This window comes from Scyliorhinus canicula, chromosome 10 (genome assembly GCF_902713615.1).
Source record: "Scyliorhinus canicula chromosome 10, sScyCan1.1, whole genome shotgun sequence".
NCBI classification, from domain to species: Eukaryota; Metazoa; Chordata; class Chondrichthyes; order Carcharhiniformes; family Scyliorhinidae; genus Scyliorhinus; species Scyliorhinus canicula.
The window spans coordinates 141,085,094-141,104,886 of record NC_052155.1 but is presented as its reverse complement, the minus strand read 5'-3'; the positions used below and the strand labels follow the sequence as shown (position 1 = coordinate 141,104,886).

Sequence of the window (19,793 nt, the reverse complement as noted above, 5' to 3'; positions counted from 1 at the left end):
GGTCACCTGGAATGTAAGGGAGTATTCGCTCACCTGAAAAGTTTGAGTGCTGATGTGTTTTTGCAGAAGACTCATATGCAGATAAAGGACCAGCCAAAATTGCAGAAGGGGGGGGTGAGCCATATATTTCACTCAGGCTTTGATGGTAGTGCCCATGGGCAGCAATTTGGATTAATAAACTAGTTCCATTTTCAGCGGCAAGGATTGTGGTGGATCCTGGTTGCAGACATGTGATGTTTTGTGTTCTTTGGCGAGCACTTTGGTAGTCCTGATCAAAGTTAATGTGCCAAACTGGGAATATACGGTGTGCATTCGGATATTGCTGGCCTCCATTCCTGACATATACCCATATGAACTAATCTTGGGAGAGAACTCAAACGGTGTTGTAGATCTAAAGTTGGATCGATCTAGGCCCAGGGTGGCAAAGGCATTGTAGGCTTTTATAGAACAGATGAAGGAGGGGGCAGATCCATGGCATTTTTTGCATCTGAGAGATAAGGATTTTTAGTTTTTTTTTCCCATGTCCATCAGGTATATTCACAGACAGGCATTTTTCTGGTGGGTAGGTCTCCTCCACTGGGGGAAGAGGGCAGGGTGTGGCTATTGTGATTTTAGACCCTGCTCCATACGTTGTGGACTTGGTCCTACAGTCAGGTCCCTCTCAGCACGCGCCATGGAGGTTGGATATGGCCTTGTTTGCAGATAACGGATTTTGCAAACCTAAATCCTCCGCCATTGAGGAATATACCAAGTTTAACAGGAGCGAGTCTATCTCACACTCTACGCTATGGGAAGCCCTTAAGGTGGCTATTCGGAGGGCAGCACGGTGGCGCAGTGGGTTAGCCTTGCTGCCTCACGGCGCCCAGGTCCCAGGTTTGATCCCGGCTCTGGGTCATTGTCGATGTGGAGTTTGCACATTCTCCCCGTGTCTGCATGGGTTTCGCCCCACAACCCAAAGATGTGCAGGGTAGGTGGATTGGCCACAATAAATTGCCCCTTAATTGGAAAAAATGAATTGGGTACTCTAAATATATTTTTTAAAAGGTGGCTATTCGGGGGAGATAATCTTCTGTGAAGCACATATGGAACGGATTGCGAGGGTGGCGAGGCAGATGCTGGTGGACTCCATCCTTGAGGTGGACCATCAGTACTCCCTACCTTGCTTGCGAGCAGGAAAAAACTGCGGACATTATTTGAATTATTCTGAACAGGTAAGGTGTTGAGTTAGCTGTGGCGCTCGCATGGGGTATTTTATAAAACCAGTCGCCTTTTAGCTCATCAGCTGAGGAAGCAGACGGCTTCCTGGGAGATGATACAGATTAGAGACTCGAGTGGCAGTTTAGTTTCTGCCTCGTTTAAAGTCATCGCGACTTTCGAAGCATTGTATCGGGATTTTTATAGATCGGAGACCCCAGAGGAGAGTTCGGTCATGGCGGAGTTTTTAAATAGGTTGTCTTTCCCATTGGTAGAGAGAGAAAGGTGGGAGGAGTTGGAATACCCGTTTAGTCCTGAGGAGATTCTGAAAGTTTGGGTTAATGAAGAAGGGCAAAGCTCCCGGCCCTGATGGATTCCCAATTGAGTTCTCCAAGAAGCTTTTGGGTCAATTGATTCTGTTAATATTGGACATGTTCAATGATTCCTTGTCCTGGGGTTTGTTGCCCGTAACACTTACACGGGCTTCTATTTTTCTGATCCTGAAGAAGGGTAAGGATCCTGCGGAATTTGGGTCATATCGACCCATATCACTTTAGAACGTGGATTCTAAATTACTTGTCAAGACGTTGCTGCTGTGATTGGAGCCCTGCCTCCCAGAGATGATCTCGGAAGACCAGACAGGCTTCTTTGAAATCGCTGGCATTTCATGATTCTCCTACCTGCAGGGGGCTGGCAGGGCCCCGGAATGATTGTCGCAGCTCTGGCTGCGGATACGGGGCCTTGCACTTCTGGTCGGGAGTCCGCGCATGCACATGGCGGTGGCCATCCCGTGCGACATGGCGGACTCGCACCGCGGACCGTGATGGAAGAAGTAGGTCCCCGCAAGAACGTGAGCGCCCGTGGATCGGTCCCGCCCGATCACTTGCCTGGCCGTCCATTGGGACTGAGTCTGCAGCCGCCATCTGACGTTCCCGGCGGCCGATAGGTGGTTAGAACCACGCTGTCGGGAACTCAGCCAGTTACGCTCGGTGAATCGCGGGAGGGCCTCTGTCAATGTCCGCTCTATTGGACAAGGTGAAGATAAAGTGGGAAAGCAAATTTGGTCCTATTTTGGATGAGGGGATGTGGAGTGAGGCTCTTCACAGGGTAAACTCCACGTCCTCCTGTGTTCGGCTAAGTTTGATCAAGTTCAAGGTGGTGCATCGGACTCATATGACCAAGGCGAGGATGAGTGGCTTATTTCCGGGGGTGGGTGACAGTTGTGAGCAGTGTTCTCAGCGGCCAGTTAATCACACTGATATGTTCTGGTCGTGTCCCAGGTTGTTAAGCTTCTTTAACACCATATCAGAGATTTTTAACATCAATGCCTTGTGCATTGGTGGTCAGTTTCAGGCTATTGGACTCAGCAGTGCTGCAGACAGGGTTGAAGGCGGATGTCCTTGCCTTTGCATCATCGATAGCCTGGAGCAAATTCTGTTTGGGGGGAGGTCTCCTACTCCGCCCGGTCTGGTTGGGTGACCTCATGGAATTTTTATATTTGGAGAAGGTCAAGTACACCACTAGGGGGTCAGTAGCAGGGTTCTAGCTGAAATGGCAGCCATTCATTTCCTTTCTTAAAGAGTTAGTCACCGTCTGTTAGGGGATTTTTAGTTTATTGTGTGGAAGTTACATTTAGAGAAATACAGCACAGTGCAGGCCCTTCGGCCCACGATGCTGTGCCGAACTTTTGCCTCAGGTTAAGCATAGATTATCATAGAATTTTGGACACTAAGGGCAATTTAGCATGGCCAATCCACCCAACCCGCACATCTTTGGACTGTGGGAGGAAACCGGAGCACCCGGAGGAAACCCACGCACACAGGGGGAGGACGTGCAGACTCGGCACAGACAGTGACCCAAGCCGGAATCGAAACAGGGACCCTGGAGCTGTGAAGCAATTGTGCTATCCACAATGCTACCGTGCTGCCCATTTGGATGTGTTCTTAACAGTTGACTGTGTTCCTTATATTTTGTAATTTGTAACATCAATTTTATGTTATATTGTTACAAATGAAAAAGATTTGAATAAAAATAATTGTTTTGAAACAAAAGCAGCTCCCCCCTGTTTGCGGCGAGGCACTGAGGTGTCAGTCCGTTGAATCAGACGTTAAGACAGCCAGTAATGGCGAGTAACTCGAGGAAGCTTGTTTCTGGCACTAAGTGCCATTAAATATGGGCTGCGACCTCACCAACGCAGCCGAGGAGAAACTCCCGCAAACGTGCCCAAAATCACACTTACAAATGTTTCATTTAAATCGCGCCCATAATGTTAACATGTAACTTAATAAAACCCTCCCAGTGCCTAAGAACCCATCCACTATTTCATCTCATTCTCTGAAAGTATGGAAACCTGAAAAGACTTTTATTTCATTTTTTAAAAAATATTTAGGATTCTAAATCATGGCACGGTTCCAAATCAATCCCAAGAATTCTTAACATGGTGTTGAAGAAGATTTAGAAGCGCATGAGCTTAGGGTAGGACCAAAACATGTGTGTGTGATTCGCCAGACCCCTCGAGCACCACTCCGCACCTGCCCTCCACTCCACACCTGCCCTCCGCTCCGCACCTGCCCTCCGCTCCGCACCTGTCCTCCGCTCCGCACCTGCCCTCCGCTCCGCACCTGCCCTCCACTCCACACCTGCCCTCCGCTCCGCACCTGCCCTCCGCTCCTCACCTGTCCTCCGCTCCGCACCTGCCCTCCGCTCCGCACCTGTCCTCCGCTCCGCACCTGTCCTCCGCTCCGCACCTGTCCTCCGCTCCGCACCTGTCCTCCGCTCCGCACCTGCCCTCCGCTCCGCACCTGTCCTCCGCTCCGCACCTTCCCTCCGCTCCGCACCTGCCCTCCGCTCCGCACCTGCCCTCCGCTCCGCACCTGCCCTCCACTCCGCACCTGCCCTCCGCTCCGCACCTGTCCTCCGCTCCGCACCTGTCCTCCGCTCCGCACCTGCCCTCCGCTCCGCACCTGCCCTCCGCTCCGCACCTGTCCTCCGCTCCGCACCTGCCCTCCACTCCGCACCTGTCCTCCGCTCCGCACCTGCCCTCCGCTCCGCACCTGTCCTCCGCTCCGCACCTACCCTCCGCACCGCACCTGCCCTCCGCTCCGCACCTGCCCTCCGCTCCGCACCTACCCTCCGCACCGCACCTGTCCTCCGCTCCGCACCTACCCTCCGCACCGCACCTGCCCTCCGCTCCGCACCTGCCCTCCGCTCCGCACCTGTCCTCCGCTCCGCACCTGCCCTCCGCTCCGCTCCGCGCCTGTCCTCCGCTCCGCACCTGCCCTCCGCTCCGCACCTGTCCTCCGCTCCGCACCTGTCCTCCGCTCCGCACCTGTCCTCCGCTCCGCACCTGTCCTCCGCTCCGCACCTGCCCTCCGCTCCGCTCCGCACCTGTCCTCCGCTCCGCACCTGTCCTCCGCTCCGCACCTGTCCTCTGCGTCCGTGAACAACCCACTCATTCGTGCCCTAGTCAAATGTGCCCAATGCACCAACTTGAATTGAATCAGGCTGAACCCAGCCCACGAGGAGGTGGGTTTGGCTCTATATAGATCTTCACTCTACACCCTTCCCTCAAACTCCAGGCTCAACTCGTCCTCCCATTTCCTTTTAATCTCATCCAACAGGACCTGCTCTTTCGACACCAGCTGGCCATTGATCTCCGACACCATCCCCTCCCCTACGCCAACCACCGAGAGAACTGTGTCTATCAACGAGAGGGGGGGGTGGGGGCGGCAAAGGGAAGGATGCACCCTCCTTGTGCACAAAGTCTCAGAGGAACCGAAACTCGTTACCTCTTGGGAGCATATACTTCTCCAGCCATTCCTCAAAACTAGCGAACTTACCACCAACAAACAAGTCACCAAACCACTCTACCCTCTCCTCTCTTCAAGCCCTGAAGGACGAATCCGAAACAACCAGCACAAACAATGGTTTCTACAAATTGGGGCCAACACCGACATAGCACTCAGTCGAAAGTGCCGTCTAAACTGCCCAAATATTTCCACCGGACGGGCAGTCCATTTCATCAGAGTAAACGGAAGAGAAGCTCTGACTAATGCTGTTAAACTGGTGCCTTTACAAAGAACAATACAGCACAGGAAATGGTCCTTCGGCCTCCAAGCCAGTACCGGTCATGATGCCAACCTTTGCCAAAACCCTCAGCACTTCCTTGTGCTGTATCCCTCGATACCCATCCTATCCTTGTATTTGCCAAGATGCCTTTTGAACGCCGTTAATGTATCTGCTTCCACAACCTCCCCTGGCAACATGTTCCAGGCACTCACCACCCTCTGCGTAAAAGATCTGCCTTGTACACCTCTAAACTTTGCCCCACGGACCTTAAACCTATATCCCCTGGTGACTGACCCCTCCACCCTTGGAAAGAGTGCCTGCCCATCCATTCTATCTATGCCCCTCATGATCTTGCAGACCTCTATCAGGTCACCCCTCAACCTCCATCTTTCTAATGAAAACAGTCCAAGTCTATTCAGCTTCTCCACATAGCTAACGCTCTCCAGACCAGGCCACATCCTGGTAAACCCCCTCTGCACCCTCTCCAAAGCCTCCACATCCTTCAGGTAGTGTGGCGACCAGAATTGTGTGCAATATTCCAAGTGCGTTCTCACCGAGGTTCTATAGAACTGTAGCAGACTTGCCAGTTTTTATCCTCAATTATCCAATGAAGGCAAGCATTCCTTGTGCTTTCTTACATTCATACATCTCAATTCCCCCCCCCCCCCCCCCCCCCCGGCCGACATGACTCTGTCCCTCTATATCAACGGTGCACCTTTTCAATGTTCGCCGCCCAAAAGTAGTTTAAAAGGTTGGGAACACTGGGCCCCCTGACTGCCTATCCCTTTGTTAAAAAAAAAACTGTGCACCCGAGGGGTCCTGCCAGCCCAAATAAACAATGAGATCATCTTATTGACTCTCGCGAAGAAAAAAGACTTAAGGAAAACTGGAAAAAACTGAAACAAAAGTAGAAATCTTGGAGGGATGTTCATTTTGACCAACTTGACTCTCCTTGCTAAAGTCAGCGGGAGGTTATCCCATCTCTTTCGGTCAGTCTTCAGCACTTTAACTAGGTCCCCAAAATATAACTTCTGTAACGAGGCCCAGTCATGCGCAACCTGGACTCCCAGATAACGAAAACTGGATCTGGCCGAGCGAAAACTTCTCCAGGTTGACACCCCTCACTGGAAGATTCACCGGAAAGCATTTGTTTTATCCAGGTTCAATTTGTGCTACGAAAAGGAGCCAAACTTCTCAAGCATCTTCATTATCTTCTCTGCACTGGAGAGAGGGTCCATCACGCACAGCAGCAAGTCATCCGCATATAATGACACCCGATGCACCCCTCCCTCTCTCTGTTCCCTTCCACTTCAGAGGTGGCCTCAATACCCAGAGGCTCAATTACCAATGCAGAACAATAGCAGGGACAGTGGACACCCCTGTTTCGTGCCCCTCTTCAGTTGGAAGTAGTTTGAATTTAGAGCGTTTGTGTAGACGCTCGCAGTGGGGGCACTGTACAAAAGCCGGATACAAGATATAAATCTCAGCCCAAAGCCAAACCTCTCCAAAACCTCAAACAAATAGCCCCACTCCACCCTATCAACTGCCTTCGCCGCATCTAATGAAATGGGGCGCCTTGAAAGAACTAATCTCCCCTCTAAGAACCACCTTCAATGTCTCCTACAATTTTGTTAACTGTGTTCCACTTTCTTCCTCCTCACAGGGACCCAAAGGTGAATCCATTGTCGGACCATTGGGGCCACCAGGAATACCTGGCCCTCCAGGACCGCCAGGCTATGGTACTGTGGGTGCAAGAGGTCGACCTGGGCCCCCTGGACCTCCAGGAATTCCAGGAGTCTTCGGATCCGGTGAGCCCACACTGAAGTGTTTTTTGGTAATTATTGGAATTGAAAATTCAAGATCTGCTTGTATCCACAAAAGGCCTTGATGCGTGGGTGCCAGTTTATGACCACTGTTAACTCTGAGAAGTTTTATAACATCAGTTGAACTCCTTGCTGCAACACTGCACATTTCCTAACAGAAAACCAATTTTCACTTTATGGTTTCTTTGCAGCTGTTGCACTTCCCGGACCTCCCGGACCAGCAGGACCACCAGGACATGGAGACATTGGCAATGCAGTAAGTTAAAGGAGCAACAACAAATGATGGTGAACTGAACAGCACAAACAATAATAGCGAGCGGCGGAGTGTGTGGCTTCTGTGTCCGTAAGAGTACAGTTCATTCAAGTGGAAAAAGAAGAGAATGATTGGAGAGCAGGAACCATAACTTATCAAATTTATGAGCCAGGTTCTGAGCCAGGAGCATGGAATTGCAAATAAAAACAGAAAATGTTGGATAAACTCAGAACGTCTGGCAGCATCTGTGGAGAGAAACAGAGAGATGGCGCAACGTGATCGATGAATCTTGCAAGAGGCCTCTCACGAGATTCTCGACGTTTGAGAAGTCTTGCAAGATTCACCGAACCTCGTGAGACGTCCGAATCTGGATCTCACCATTAGGCTTATTTAAATATGTTTGCACTGGATTCTCTTTGGGCCCAGGAACTAATGGATTCGCCAGTGTGCCTGAACCTACCGCTGTTTAGTCTTCGTTAATCAGGCCTAATGGCACCTGAGGGGTTTCCCAGGCTATTGAAAGCCATGAGTGGTTGGGGACAGTGCACCTTGACACTGCCAGCCTGGCACCTTGGCAGTGCCTGGGTGGCGCTGACAGGGGCACAGACACGGTGCCTGGATCGCAGATGGTACTGAAGAGTGTCTGGGCCTGAGAGGGTCCATGTGCATGAAAAGAGTGAATAAGGTGGGCTATGTAGGGTGGGCAGGTAAAGGGTGGGTATGAAGGGGCCTAATAAAGATTGGGCTGGATGTAGGGTGGGGTCATGAAAGGGTGGGGAAAAAGTGGGTGGGGAGGCCTGAAAAGGGAGGGAACCCTCAGTGAGGTGTCCTCACTTTGGGGGGGGGGGGGGGGGGGGGGGGGGTAATGCCCATGTGTGCGGAGGATGACACTGTCTGTTGGTGGGGATTGTGGGGAAACCTCAGGTCCTCACAGAAATCTGGGCACACTTTCAAAATGGTGCCCCGATCTCTGGGGAGCCAACCTCCTCAGCAACTTCAGCTCCCCAGTGTTAAAAATATTTCTAAGTGTGGGCTTGACAGTGAAAACCTCCCCAAGGCCCAAAAAATGACTAAGGGCACGATTTACCGTCTGCGTCCTCCGGAATCGGAGCGGAACGCGGCCGGTAGATCCCAGGAGAGGCCACGCCCCCGGGATTCCCGATGGTCATTACACCTTGTGAGATCTAAGCAGATCTCGCAAGAATTTGCGATCTGGATCACGCCCACAATGGGCGGGACCCAGTCTTACGTGGTTACGGGAGTTTAAGAAGTCATTAGCCGTGTTGACGCTAGATCAATGCCACCTTACGGGAGTTTAAGAAGCCATTTAGCCGTGTTGACGCTAGATCAATGCCACCCGGCATCTATCGGCCAACTATCAAACCATCCGGGCACTTTTTGCCAATTGGGTTTGCAGTGCCAGGAATTGTCCCAAGCATGAAAATTTAGGCCCTGCTATTATTCTATTTAAATCTTGTCATCAATCTCTCCACGACCATAATATCTCCATTATGATGCAGTACCCAGAATGGGCTAATACTCCAATAGGAAGATGACCAGATTTTTACAACGGTTTCAGATAGCTGCCTTGCTTTTTTACTCTGTGAGCAAGTTTGGTGTGGAGGGAATGGGGCATTTAATCAGGTGGTGGGTGAGAACCCTGTCACCTTCCCACTTACACCTTATTTAAGTCCATGGCTTGTGGACGCCATTCCCACTCCACTACCAGTTGAAGCAATAAGTAGGGCTTCATCCCATCACTGCTTGCTTTAACCCAGTGGTGGGTGAGGAGCTTGCCATGTTTGATTATGAACTGCCAGGGAAGCAGACTTGACTGAGGGGGGTGGAGGAGCCAAAAATCACATCTTGTCCTTGCTGCCAACTCTCCTTCCCACAATCTCCAACCTGCCACCCCTTTCCTGCTGTCACTAAGTTATGTGTGTGTCCCTCCTCGATCTGAGGCCTCAGGCGGGTGTAGTCCTGACAGCAGCCACCACCTCCCGGGTGGCATTGCTGATGGAGTCCTTGATTTCAAGGACAGTCTGTCGGTGGCCTGTTAACTGCTTGAGGGACACAGAAATTGCAGGTCTTCTCGAAAGAGGCAACATGGGAGGTCTCGCTGGCTCTCGAGTCTGTGGCTGAGAACCACATCATTGTCACAAGAGTCTCTGTTTATAAAGCCCAGGATCCCATCTGCTTTTTTTTATAGCAGTTGCTACGATCTGGCTCGGGATTATAACATATCAAAAAGAAATCCAAAAAACATGTTTGAGCCAATAGAACTACGCCACAAGATTCTACTTTTTATCAACCAAACAAACTTTGTTGCATTTTAAAAAAATAAACAAAGCAAATATGATTAAATTAACACTTAGGTTTACTTATTACTTACCCCAAGAATCCTCTGTAAGACACATTAATCTTAAAGTTATTTACTTCTGTTGGGACCACACGTAAGTATTCCACAATCCTCAGGCAGATTTTCCTCAGCTCCAGCTGTTATCAGAGGTAACATCTTCATTTGCCCACCCTTGGTTTCCTACTTGCAATGATTATAGTCCAAAATTCCATCTGCAGAGAAGATTCCTCAATGTTATAATTGAACCTTATTGTCCAGCATGTCTGTACATTTCTCATTTTTAAACTCTACAAAGACTATCTCAGTCAGGTCCAAAATGCAATTGTCACCTTCATTAACTGTAGGGGGTATCTTAATTTTTGACAAAAACAGAAAATGCTGGACAATCTCAGCAGGCTTGACAGCATCTGTGAGAGAGATGGGAGTGAACGTTTTAAGTCTGGATAACTCTTTGTCAAAGCATTGGGCGGCACAGTAGCACAGTGGTTAGCACTGTTGCTCCACGTCACCAGGGTCCTGGGTTTAAATCCCAACTTGGGTCACTGTCTGTGCGGAGTCTGCACGTTCCCCCCGTGTCTGCGTGGGTTTCCTCCGGGTGCTCCGGTTTCTTCCTACAGTCCAAAGATGTGTGGGTTAGGTGGATTGGCCATGCTAAATTGCCCTTCGTATCCAAAAGGTGAGGTAGGGTTACTGGGTGAGGGAGATAGGGTTGAGGCGTGGGCTTGAGTAGGGTGCGCTTTCTAAGGGCGGTGCAGATTCGATGGGCTGAATGGCCTCCTACCGCATTGTAAATTCTATGAGACTTGAAACATTAGTTCCCATCATCCACACTAGAAACATTTGCTCCCTTCTCTCCACAGACTCTGTCAGACCTGCTGAGATTGTCCAGTATTTTCCGTTTTTGTTTCAGCTTCAGCAATTTGGTTTATCTTAATTTTTAAGTTCATTTTCCGCACTCAAATATTTTACATTTTCTTTTTGTGATAAATCCCTTATGGCTGTTCTTTTTCTTTAATTTTTTCAAATATAAATTTAGAGTACCCTATTCATTTTTTCCTATTAAGGGTCCATTTATCGTGGCCAATCTACCCACCCTGCACATCTTTGGGTTGTGGGGGCGAAGCCCATGCAAACACGGGGAGAATGTGCAAACTGCACACGGACAGTGACCCAGGGCCGATATTGAACCTGGAATCTCAGCAGCGTGAGGCAGCAATGCTAACCACTGCGCCACCGTGCTGTTGGTGACCTTTATGGCTGTTCTGAGAGATGCAGAAAGGTTTAATATTCCTGTCTCGCCTGACTTTGAATATTTTAAAATCTGCAGTTTTTCCTGGTCCAATTCACACCGAACCCCCAATCACTAAAGCCCAGCATTTTAATAACCTTACCTTAACAACAATAATCTTCCCAGGGACTTCCGGTGGCGGCTATGAGGGAATAGGTCGCACATGTGGTGGCTCCCGTCTCGGTCGGACTTTTGGACCTTTTTTGCGCTTTTGAGCGCGGAACTGGAAAGCAATAGTACTCAGGCACTGGACCCATACAGAATTGTATGGACCTAAGAAGCCGGAGGGACCGTAAACAGCAGAAGAAGTGGTCGAGTAAGGGCACAGTGGAGGCTGTGAGAGGGACCAGCATGGCTGGTGTTCAGAGCAAGGAGCCAACAGCCCAGCCCACAATGGAGCAGCTGCTGCAGACTATGCAGGAGGGCCTTTTGGCTTTGAAGCATGACAACTTTGACCGCTACAGGAGTCGATTGACTGGATGGAAAAAAGGCTGGATGATCAGGCTGAGAAGCTCCAGCAGTTGGAGAAGTCAGTGGAGGTGCAGGCTGACTTTGAAACGGTGGCGGATGTGGAGATTCGGAGGTTGAGGGACCAGCAAAAAGTGCTTCTGAAAAGGCTGGAGGAACTGGACAACAGATCTCACTGGCAGAACGTGAGAATCGTGGGCCTACCGGAGGGGGCAGAGGGGCCGGACGCTGCCACGTATGTGGAGGGCAAGTTTCAGATGTTGCTGGGGAACGAGGTGTTCCCGCGCCCGCCGGTGGTGGACAGGGCACACAGAGTGCAGGTGAGGCAGCCACGACGAGGGGGTCCTCCATGAGCGATGGTGGTACGCTTTCACAGGTACCTGGCCAAGGAACGGGTGCTGCAATGGGCAAAGAGCACGCAAAGCTGCACTTGGGACAATACCACCCTGCATGTTTACCAAGATGTGAGGTGGCCAGGAGGAGGGGAGGCGACAGGCAGGTGAAGGAGATACTGAATAAACACAAGATGAAATTCGGGCTGCTTTTCCTGGCGCGACTGTGGGTTACGTATGAAATGAAAAAAAAAATGAAAATCGATTATTGTCACGAGTAGGCTTCAATGAAGTTACTGTGAAAAGCCCTGAGTCTCCACATTCCAGCGCCTGTCCGGGGAGGCTGGTACGGTAATTGAACCGTGCTGCTGGCCTGCTTTAAAAGCCAGCGATTTAGCCTGGTGAGCTAAACCAGCCCCTATGAAGGTCACAGTGTGAAGGTCAGCACCACTATTTCGAGGAACCCGAAGAGGCGATGGACTTCGTTAAGAAGCAAGGGCTGGCCCTAAGCTGAGGGCGTTTGGGCTCATGTTAGAACTTTTAAGTATATGTGGTGTGTCTCTCATTTAAAAAATTGCCTGTATGTTTGGGTCCGTTTTTGTCGTTTCTTTGTGTGCTTTTTGCATGGTTTACCTGAATGTTCCCTTTTTGGGCTCTTTGATTAGTTGGAGCTTGGCTAGGGGAAAATAATAAAGAAAACAGTTTAATGGTTGGGTTAAGAGGGATGCTTCAGGGGAACGTTGTGCAATCTTTTCTGTGTCTGTATGGGAAGGACTGAGAGTGCCTGTTATTTCTAATCTCTCTTTTTTTGTCTTGCTTAACTTGAGTTGTGCTAGAGTGGGGGCTGTTTATGACTTGTATGGAGTGTTTGCTTAAGTAGGGCTGATCTGGGGAAGTGGTATGGATGGGTCGGGGGAGGGGTGACTGGGAACAATGGGTGGGAGACGCGCTGGCGCCGAGGCTGGGAGCCCCAGGCTAGCTGAGTGGGGCTAGTCAACAGAAGCCAAAGTGGGAGGGTGTGCATATAGTTAGATTAGAGCAGGGGTTAGGTGATAGGATGGTGCTGCTAGGGGGGGGAGCGGGGGAGTCGTTCTGCTGACGGGGCTGGGGGGCTGGCCAAGGAAAGGGGATGGCTGATCGGCAAAGTGGGGGGGGGAGGGGGGGGGGGGGGAGGGGGAGGGGGGGGGGGGTGGGCGAAGTGCCCCCCAACCAGGCTGATCACCTGGAATGTTAGAGGGTTAAACGGGCCAGTGAAGAGGGCGCGTGTGTTTGCGCATCTGCGGGTTCTGAAGGCGGACATAGTCTTGCTGCAGAAGATGCACCTGAAAGTGGCAGACCAAGTTAGGTTAAGGAAGGGCTAGGTCAGTCAGGTCTTTCATTCGGGGCTTGATTCTAAGACGAGGGGGGTTGCGAGGCGGAGGGCACAGTCGTGGATGGGGGTGGCAGGTTCGTTATGGTGAGGGGTAAGCTCGAAGGGGTGAGTGTAGTCCTGGTCAGTGTGTATGCCCCTAATTGGGACGATGTGGATTTTATTAGGAGGTTGCGAGGGAAGATCCCCGACTTGGACTCGCTAAGCTGATCATGGGCGGGGACTTTAATACAGTCCTGGACCCGAGCCTGGACCGGTCAGGTTTAAGAACGGGCATGTTGCCAGCGATGGCAAAGGAACTGAGAGGGTTCATGGAGCAAATGGGGGGAGCAGATCCGTGGGGATTTAGCCGGCCGACGACGAGGGAGTTCTCGTACTACTCCCACGTCCACAAGGTGTATTCCCGAATTGACTACTTTGTTGTGAGTAGGGACCTTGCTGGCCAGAATGGTGGGGGCAGAATACTCGGCAATTGCCATATCGGACCATGCTCCGCACTGGGTAGACCTGCAGTTTTGTAAGGACAACTTTCAGCGCCCACCATGGAGGCTGGAAGTTGGACTACTCGCGGGCGAGGCGGTGTGTGAGAGGCTGAGGAAATGCATGCAGAATTACCTGCAGGTGAACGATACTGGAGAAGTCTTGGCAGCGGTGCTCTGGGAGACACGGAAGGCAGTGGTGAGAGGGGAGCTGATTTCAATCCGGGTGTACAGGGACAGGACAGACAGGGCAGAGACAGACCGACTGATTAAGGAAATTCTATGGACGGACAGGAATTACGCGGAATCCCCGAGGCCAGAGTTACTCAGGAAATGACAGAGGCTGCAGGCCGGGTTTGGGGTGCTGACTACAGGCAAGGCTGTAGAGCAGCTTAGAAAGATAAAAGACGTGATTTATGAGCATGGGGAGAAGGCCAGTAGAATGCTTGCGCAACAACTAAGGAAGAGGGAAGCAGCTAGGGAAATAGGGAGGATAGTGGATGGGGAGGGTAGTCTAGTGGGTGACCCGGCAGGCCTTAACAAGGTCTTTAGGGACTTTTATAGGAAGCTGTATGCTTCGGAACCCCCCGGGGACCGGGGAGGTTGAGGCGATTCCTGGACGGACTGACCTTCCCAAGAGTGGGGAGGGGGCTGGTGGATGGACTGGGGGCCCTGGTCAGGATCAAAGCAGTGTTGGGGGGCCTGAAGGTCATGTAGTTGGGCAAAGCCCCGGGGCCGAACGGGTATCCGGTGGAGTTTTACAAAAGATTTGCCGGGTTAGTGCGGCCGGTGCTGGTCGGGGTCTTTAACGAGGCAAGAGACAGAGGGAGTTTACCCCCGACGATGTCGCAGGCCACCATCTCGCTTATTCCGAAACGGGATAAGGGCCCGGAGGCTTGTGGGTCATACAGGCCGATCTCTTTGATCAACGTAGACGCCAAGTTACTGGCCAAGATCTTGGCGACCAGAATTGAGGACTGTGTATCGGATGTAATTATGGAGGACCAAACTGGATTTCTGAAGGGGAGGCAGCTGGTGGCCAACATAAGAAGGCTGCTCAATGTGATTGTGATGCCCCCGGAGAGTAGGGAGGTAGAGATAGTGGTAGCCATGGATGCTGAAAAGGCTTTTGACCGGGTCGAGTGGGATTATCTGTGGGAGGTACTAGGCCAGGGGTGGGCAAACTTTTCCGTGCAAGGGCCACATTCAGAAATTCACAATTTTAAAGGGCCGCATTGTATATTAAGTAAAATAATTAATATTTTAAATAGCCAAAATAAAAGGTCTTTAAAGAAAAAAAAGCACATTTATTTGAAAAACAAAGTAACTCAGTAAGTAACAGAACAATGTCAATGAGAATGATGCATCTGACTGCAGTCATTTACCAGTTTGTTGAAATCAGGTGTCAAGTTGCTTGTGCTGATCCTTAACACTGACAGAAGCACAGCCTAGCCGAGTCAACGATAAAAACGCGCGTAGTGGGGTGGATGAGTGGGGCTGCCTTATTGGTTGCTTTAGTTGGGTGTGCGACCAATAGGAGTCCAGGTTACAAACAATAATAAGGCTTATTGTTTGTAACCTGGACTCCTATTGATCGCACACCCAACTAAACCGACCAATGAGACAGCCCCACTCATCCACCCCACTACACGCGTTTTTATGCGGCCCGCCAATGAGGTGCCCGGAATCATAACCGGCATTTTTGAAAAGCCGCCGGGGAAAAGCCGCTGAAGTAAATGCGCTTATTGAGTAAGCGCATTTACTTCAGCGGCTTTTCCCCGGCGGCTTTTCAAAAATGCCGGTTATGATTCCGGGCACCTCATTGGCGGGCCGCATAAAAACCTTTGTCGGGCCGCATGCAGTCCACGGGCAGTAGTTTGCCCACCCCTGTTCTAGGCGGTTCGGGTTCAGGGCAGGGTTCATCGACTGTGTTAGGCTTTTATATCAGGCCCTGGAGGCGAGTGTAAGGATGAACAGGACGACATTGGACTACTTTAAACTGCACCGTGGGACAAGACAGGGCTGCCCTCTCTCCCCTCTGCTGTTTGTGCTGGCCATAGAGCCGCTCGCAATTGCACTGAGAGCTTCTAGAGGCTGGAAAGGGCTGGTCTGGGGGGGCATGGAACATAGAGTCTCGTTATACGCAGTCGATCTGCTGTTATACATATCGGACCCAATGGTGGCGGTGGACAGTATTATGGAAATCTTGAGGGAATTTGGCCGGTTCTCCGGATACAAACTGAACATAGCTAAGAGCGAGTTGTTTGTAATTCAGGTGAGGGGGCAGGAGAGTCGGCTGAAGAGGTTGCCGTTCAGGCTAGTGGGGGAGAGTTTCCGATATTTGGGGATTCAGGTGGCACGGGACTGGGGCAAGTTGCATAAGCTCAACCTGTCCCGACTGGTGGAACGAGTGAGGGAGGAGGTCAGGAGGTGGGATGTGCTCCCGCTGTCATTGGCGGGGAGGGTGCAGACTGTTAAGATGACAATTCTCAAGGCAGCACAGTGGCGCAGTGAGTTAGCCCTGCTGCCTCACGGCGCTGAGGTCCCAGATTCGATCCCAGCTCTGGGTTACTGTCCGTGTGGAGTTTGCACATTCTCCCCATGTCTGCGTGGGTTTCACCCCCACAACCCAAAAGGTGTGCAAGGTAGGTGGATTTAACACGCTAAATTGCCCCTTAATTGGAAAAAATTAATTCTGTACTCTAAATTTATTTTTAAAAAGGTGACCGTTCTCCCGCGGTTCTTGTTTGTTTTTCAGACTCCCCATCTTTGTCCCACGGTCCTTCTTTAAGAGGCTGAATAAAATTATTCTGGGATTTGTATGGGGAGGGAAGTCCCCGCGGGTGAAGAGGGTGATGCTTGAAAGGAACAGAGAAGAAGGGGGGGCTGGCATTGCCGAACTCAGCAACTATTACTGGGCGGCCAACATAGCGATGATAAGGAAATGGATGGTGGGTGCGGGGTCGGTTTGGGAGCGGATGGAGGCTGCTTCGTGCCGGGGCGCTAGCTTAGCAGCCCTGGTCACGGCGCCTCTGCCGCTTCTGCTGGCACAGTACTCCACCAGCCCGATAGTGGTGGCGGCTCTTCGGATCTGGGGCCAGTGGAGGAGGCATGTAGGGGAGGTAAGAGCATTGGTGTGAACTCCAATCTGCGGCAACCACCGATTTGCCATGGGGAACATGGACGGGGGGTATCGACTGTGGAGGAGAGCGGGGATTGTGAGGATAGGGGATCTGTTCCTGTTCCTGGAAGGGAGCTTTCCGAGCATGAGAGCACTGGGGGAGAAGTTTGGGCTGGCAAGAGGGAACGACTTTAGCTACTTACAGGTGCGGGATTTTGTATGCAGACTGGTGCCGTCCTTCCCATGTCTCCAGTCGAAGGGGAGGCAGGACAGGGTAGTTTCTAGGTGAGAGGTGGGAGAGGGTAGAGTCTCCGACGTCTACAAGGGACTAATGGGAGCTGAGGATTCGCAGACCGAGGACCTTGGAAGAGGAGCTTGGGGGGGAGATGGAGGACGGTATCTGGGCAGAAGCCCTGAGCAGAGTGAACACGATCGCAACATGCGTCAGGCTCAGCCTGATCCAGTTTAAGGTCGTGCACCGGGCCCACATCACGGGGGCCAGGATGAGCAGATTCTTCGGGGTGGAGGACAAGTGTGCTAGATGCACCAGAGGGCCGGCTAACCATGTACACATGTTCTGGTCGTGCCTAAACTCAGGGGGTATTGGCAGGAATTCGCAGATGTCGTGTCCCGGGTATTGAAAACTGGGGTGGTAATGAGTCCTGAGGTGGCAATCTTTGGGGTTTCGGAGGACCCGGGATTCCAGGAAGAGAGAGAGGCCGACGTTCTGGCCTTTGCTTCCCTGGTAGCCCAGTGACGAATATTGTTAGCATGGAGGGACTCAAAGCCCCTGAGGGCTGAGGTATGGCTATCAGACATGGCAAGCTTTCTTGGCCTGGAGAAAGTCAAGTTCGCCTTGAGAGGTTCGCTATTAGGGTTCGCCCGAAGGTGGCAGCCATTTAGTTTGCACTATGTTTAATTTGTGTCTTGACTTTTTTTTTGTACTGTATAATGTCACTTTTTCTATATGCCTAAAATACCTCAATAAAATTGTTTGTTAAAAAAAGAAACAATAATCTTCCCAGAACTAAATATTACCTCTAAAATATTGACATGAACCATGAACTAAATATTCACATTTCTTAACTTGTTTTACCAAGATTTGTGTATATATATATCCAGGTTTTTCTATTCCTTGGAGGAGCAGGAACACAAAGGGGTTTGAGTACAGGTGGAAATTTTGAATTTGATGTATTTTTGATCAGGAACCAATGTCGGTCCATGAACTTGAAGAGAAATTGAAACCAGAGAGCCTTCCATCCATCTGCCTGAAGACTTAACCTCAACGATTGTCCTTCATTTACATGGGCCGAGATTTTCCATTCCCCCAGTTGCGTGTTTCTCCGCGGCCTGTCATTCACAGGCGACGGGATTCTCTACTCTTGCTGCTTGTCAATGAGATTTTCCATTAAAGCCGCCCCACTTCACCGGGAAACCCGGGGGGGGAGGTGTGTACTGTCGGCAGGAACAGTGAATCCCAAAAGCCATAAAATTCCAGCCAATATATTCAGCTAACTGAATATTCAGTGTTTTCTTCAGGTTGGATTTGTTTCCAACTTTCTCAGGGAGCTTTTCTATATAAAAGCAAATTTGTGTGGATGATGGAATCTGAAACCAAAGAGAAAATGCTGGAAAATCTCAGCAGGTCTGGCAGCATCTGTAAGGAGAGAAACGAGCTAATGTTTCAAGTCCAGATGACCCTTTGTCAGAGCTGAACAATTTTCTATATAATTCTTTGCAGTATTGTTTTTTAAAATTTTCCAATTAAGGAGCAATTTACCGAGGCCAATCCACCCACCCTGCACAACTTTGTTGTGGAGATGAGCCCACGCAGACATGGGGGAGAATGTGCAAATTCCACATGGACGGTGACCCAGGGTTGGGATCAAACCTGGGTCCTCGGTGCAGTGTGGCAGCAGTGCTTGATAATTATAATATAATATCTAATATAATCACTATCACATATTATCATATATTATTATCACAAGTAGGCTTACGTTAACACTGATTGTTGTCAAGAAACTTCAATGAAATTATCTTTAATTCCCAAAAGATTCACTTAATTTAGTTCCATATTATGAGATAATTTTGATTTACTATGGTGGACTGTGTCTAACCTTGTTTCTTTCATGTGCTAAATAGGTGAGAGTGTTCAACAACATGGAACTTATGCACAAGTCAACCCATTCAGTGTCGGAAGGTTCCATGGGCTATATTACAGATCGGGGTGACCTTTACATTCGAGTTTACAATGGTTGGAGAAAGCTCCAGGTAAGTTTCTAATTCAGAACTCCAATTCTCAAGTTTTTGTTAGATAAGTGTTTGAAGTAGTTTTTTGTGGTTCTGTTGCCAGCTTGGTGATCTGATTCCTGCTCCCGCGGATGAGCCAGTCCGTTCATTTAACGCTATCTCAGTAAGTACGAACTTCTAATTTGCCCTTTAAGTTAAAATGAAAGAAGGGAACCCACCTAGGTTTCTGACTTGTGTGTGTTTCTTTTTGTACACCAGGCACCAAACACATTCCCAACAATAAATGATCAGAAGCCAGCGGTAAGTTTATTTATTTCTTGACGTTGCCGTTCAGAGTGCTAGAAATCGGTTGTAATTCTGAAAATTGACCCATAGCTGATTCAAAGTGTCACAGCACAGAAAATGTTGAGGAGGTTAACATCCGCTCATTATGGATGTTATAGTACTTACTCAACGAACAAGTCAATCTACAGACACATCAATAATGACTGACAACATAGTTGAGATTGATCATTATAATATAATATCTAATATAATCTTTATTATTATCACAAGTAGGCCTACGTTAATACTGAAGTTACTGTGAAAATCCTCCAGTCGCCACATTCCAGTGCCTGTTCGGGTACTTGGAGAATTCAATATCTCCAAATTACCTTACAGCACATTTTTGGAGGAAACCGGAGCATCCGGAGGAAACCCACGCAGACACAGAGTGAACGTGCAGCCTCCACACAGACAGTGACACAAGCCGGGAATCAAACCTGGGTGCCTGGCACTGTGAAGCAACAT

At 50.1% G+C, this 19,793-nt stretch overlaps 1 protein-coding gene across 6 annotated transcripts in view; it reads left to right on the top strand.

Annotated features, from left to right (window-relative positions):
- LOC119972690 (collagen alpha-1(XV) chain-like) overlaps positions 1-19,793 on the top strand; it is a 521,348-nt gene that overhangs the window by 455,129 nt on the left and 46,426 nt on the right. For all 6 annotated transcript variants that reach the window (XM_038809807.1, XM_038809806.1, XM_038809803.1 and 3 more), the window contains 5 exons: positions 6,926-7,070; positions 7,277-7,341; positions 18,897-19,025; positions 19,108-19,167; positions 19,263-19,304. In XM_038809807.1, coding sequence (XP_038665735.1) covers positions 6,926-7,070; positions 7,277-7,341; positions 18,897-19,025; positions 19,108-19,167; positions 19,263-19,304 — 441 coding nt within the window. The remainder of the gene's footprint in view (positions 1-6,925; positions 7,071-7,276; positions 7,342-18,896; positions 19,026-19,107; positions 19,168-19,262; positions 19,305-19,793) is intronic.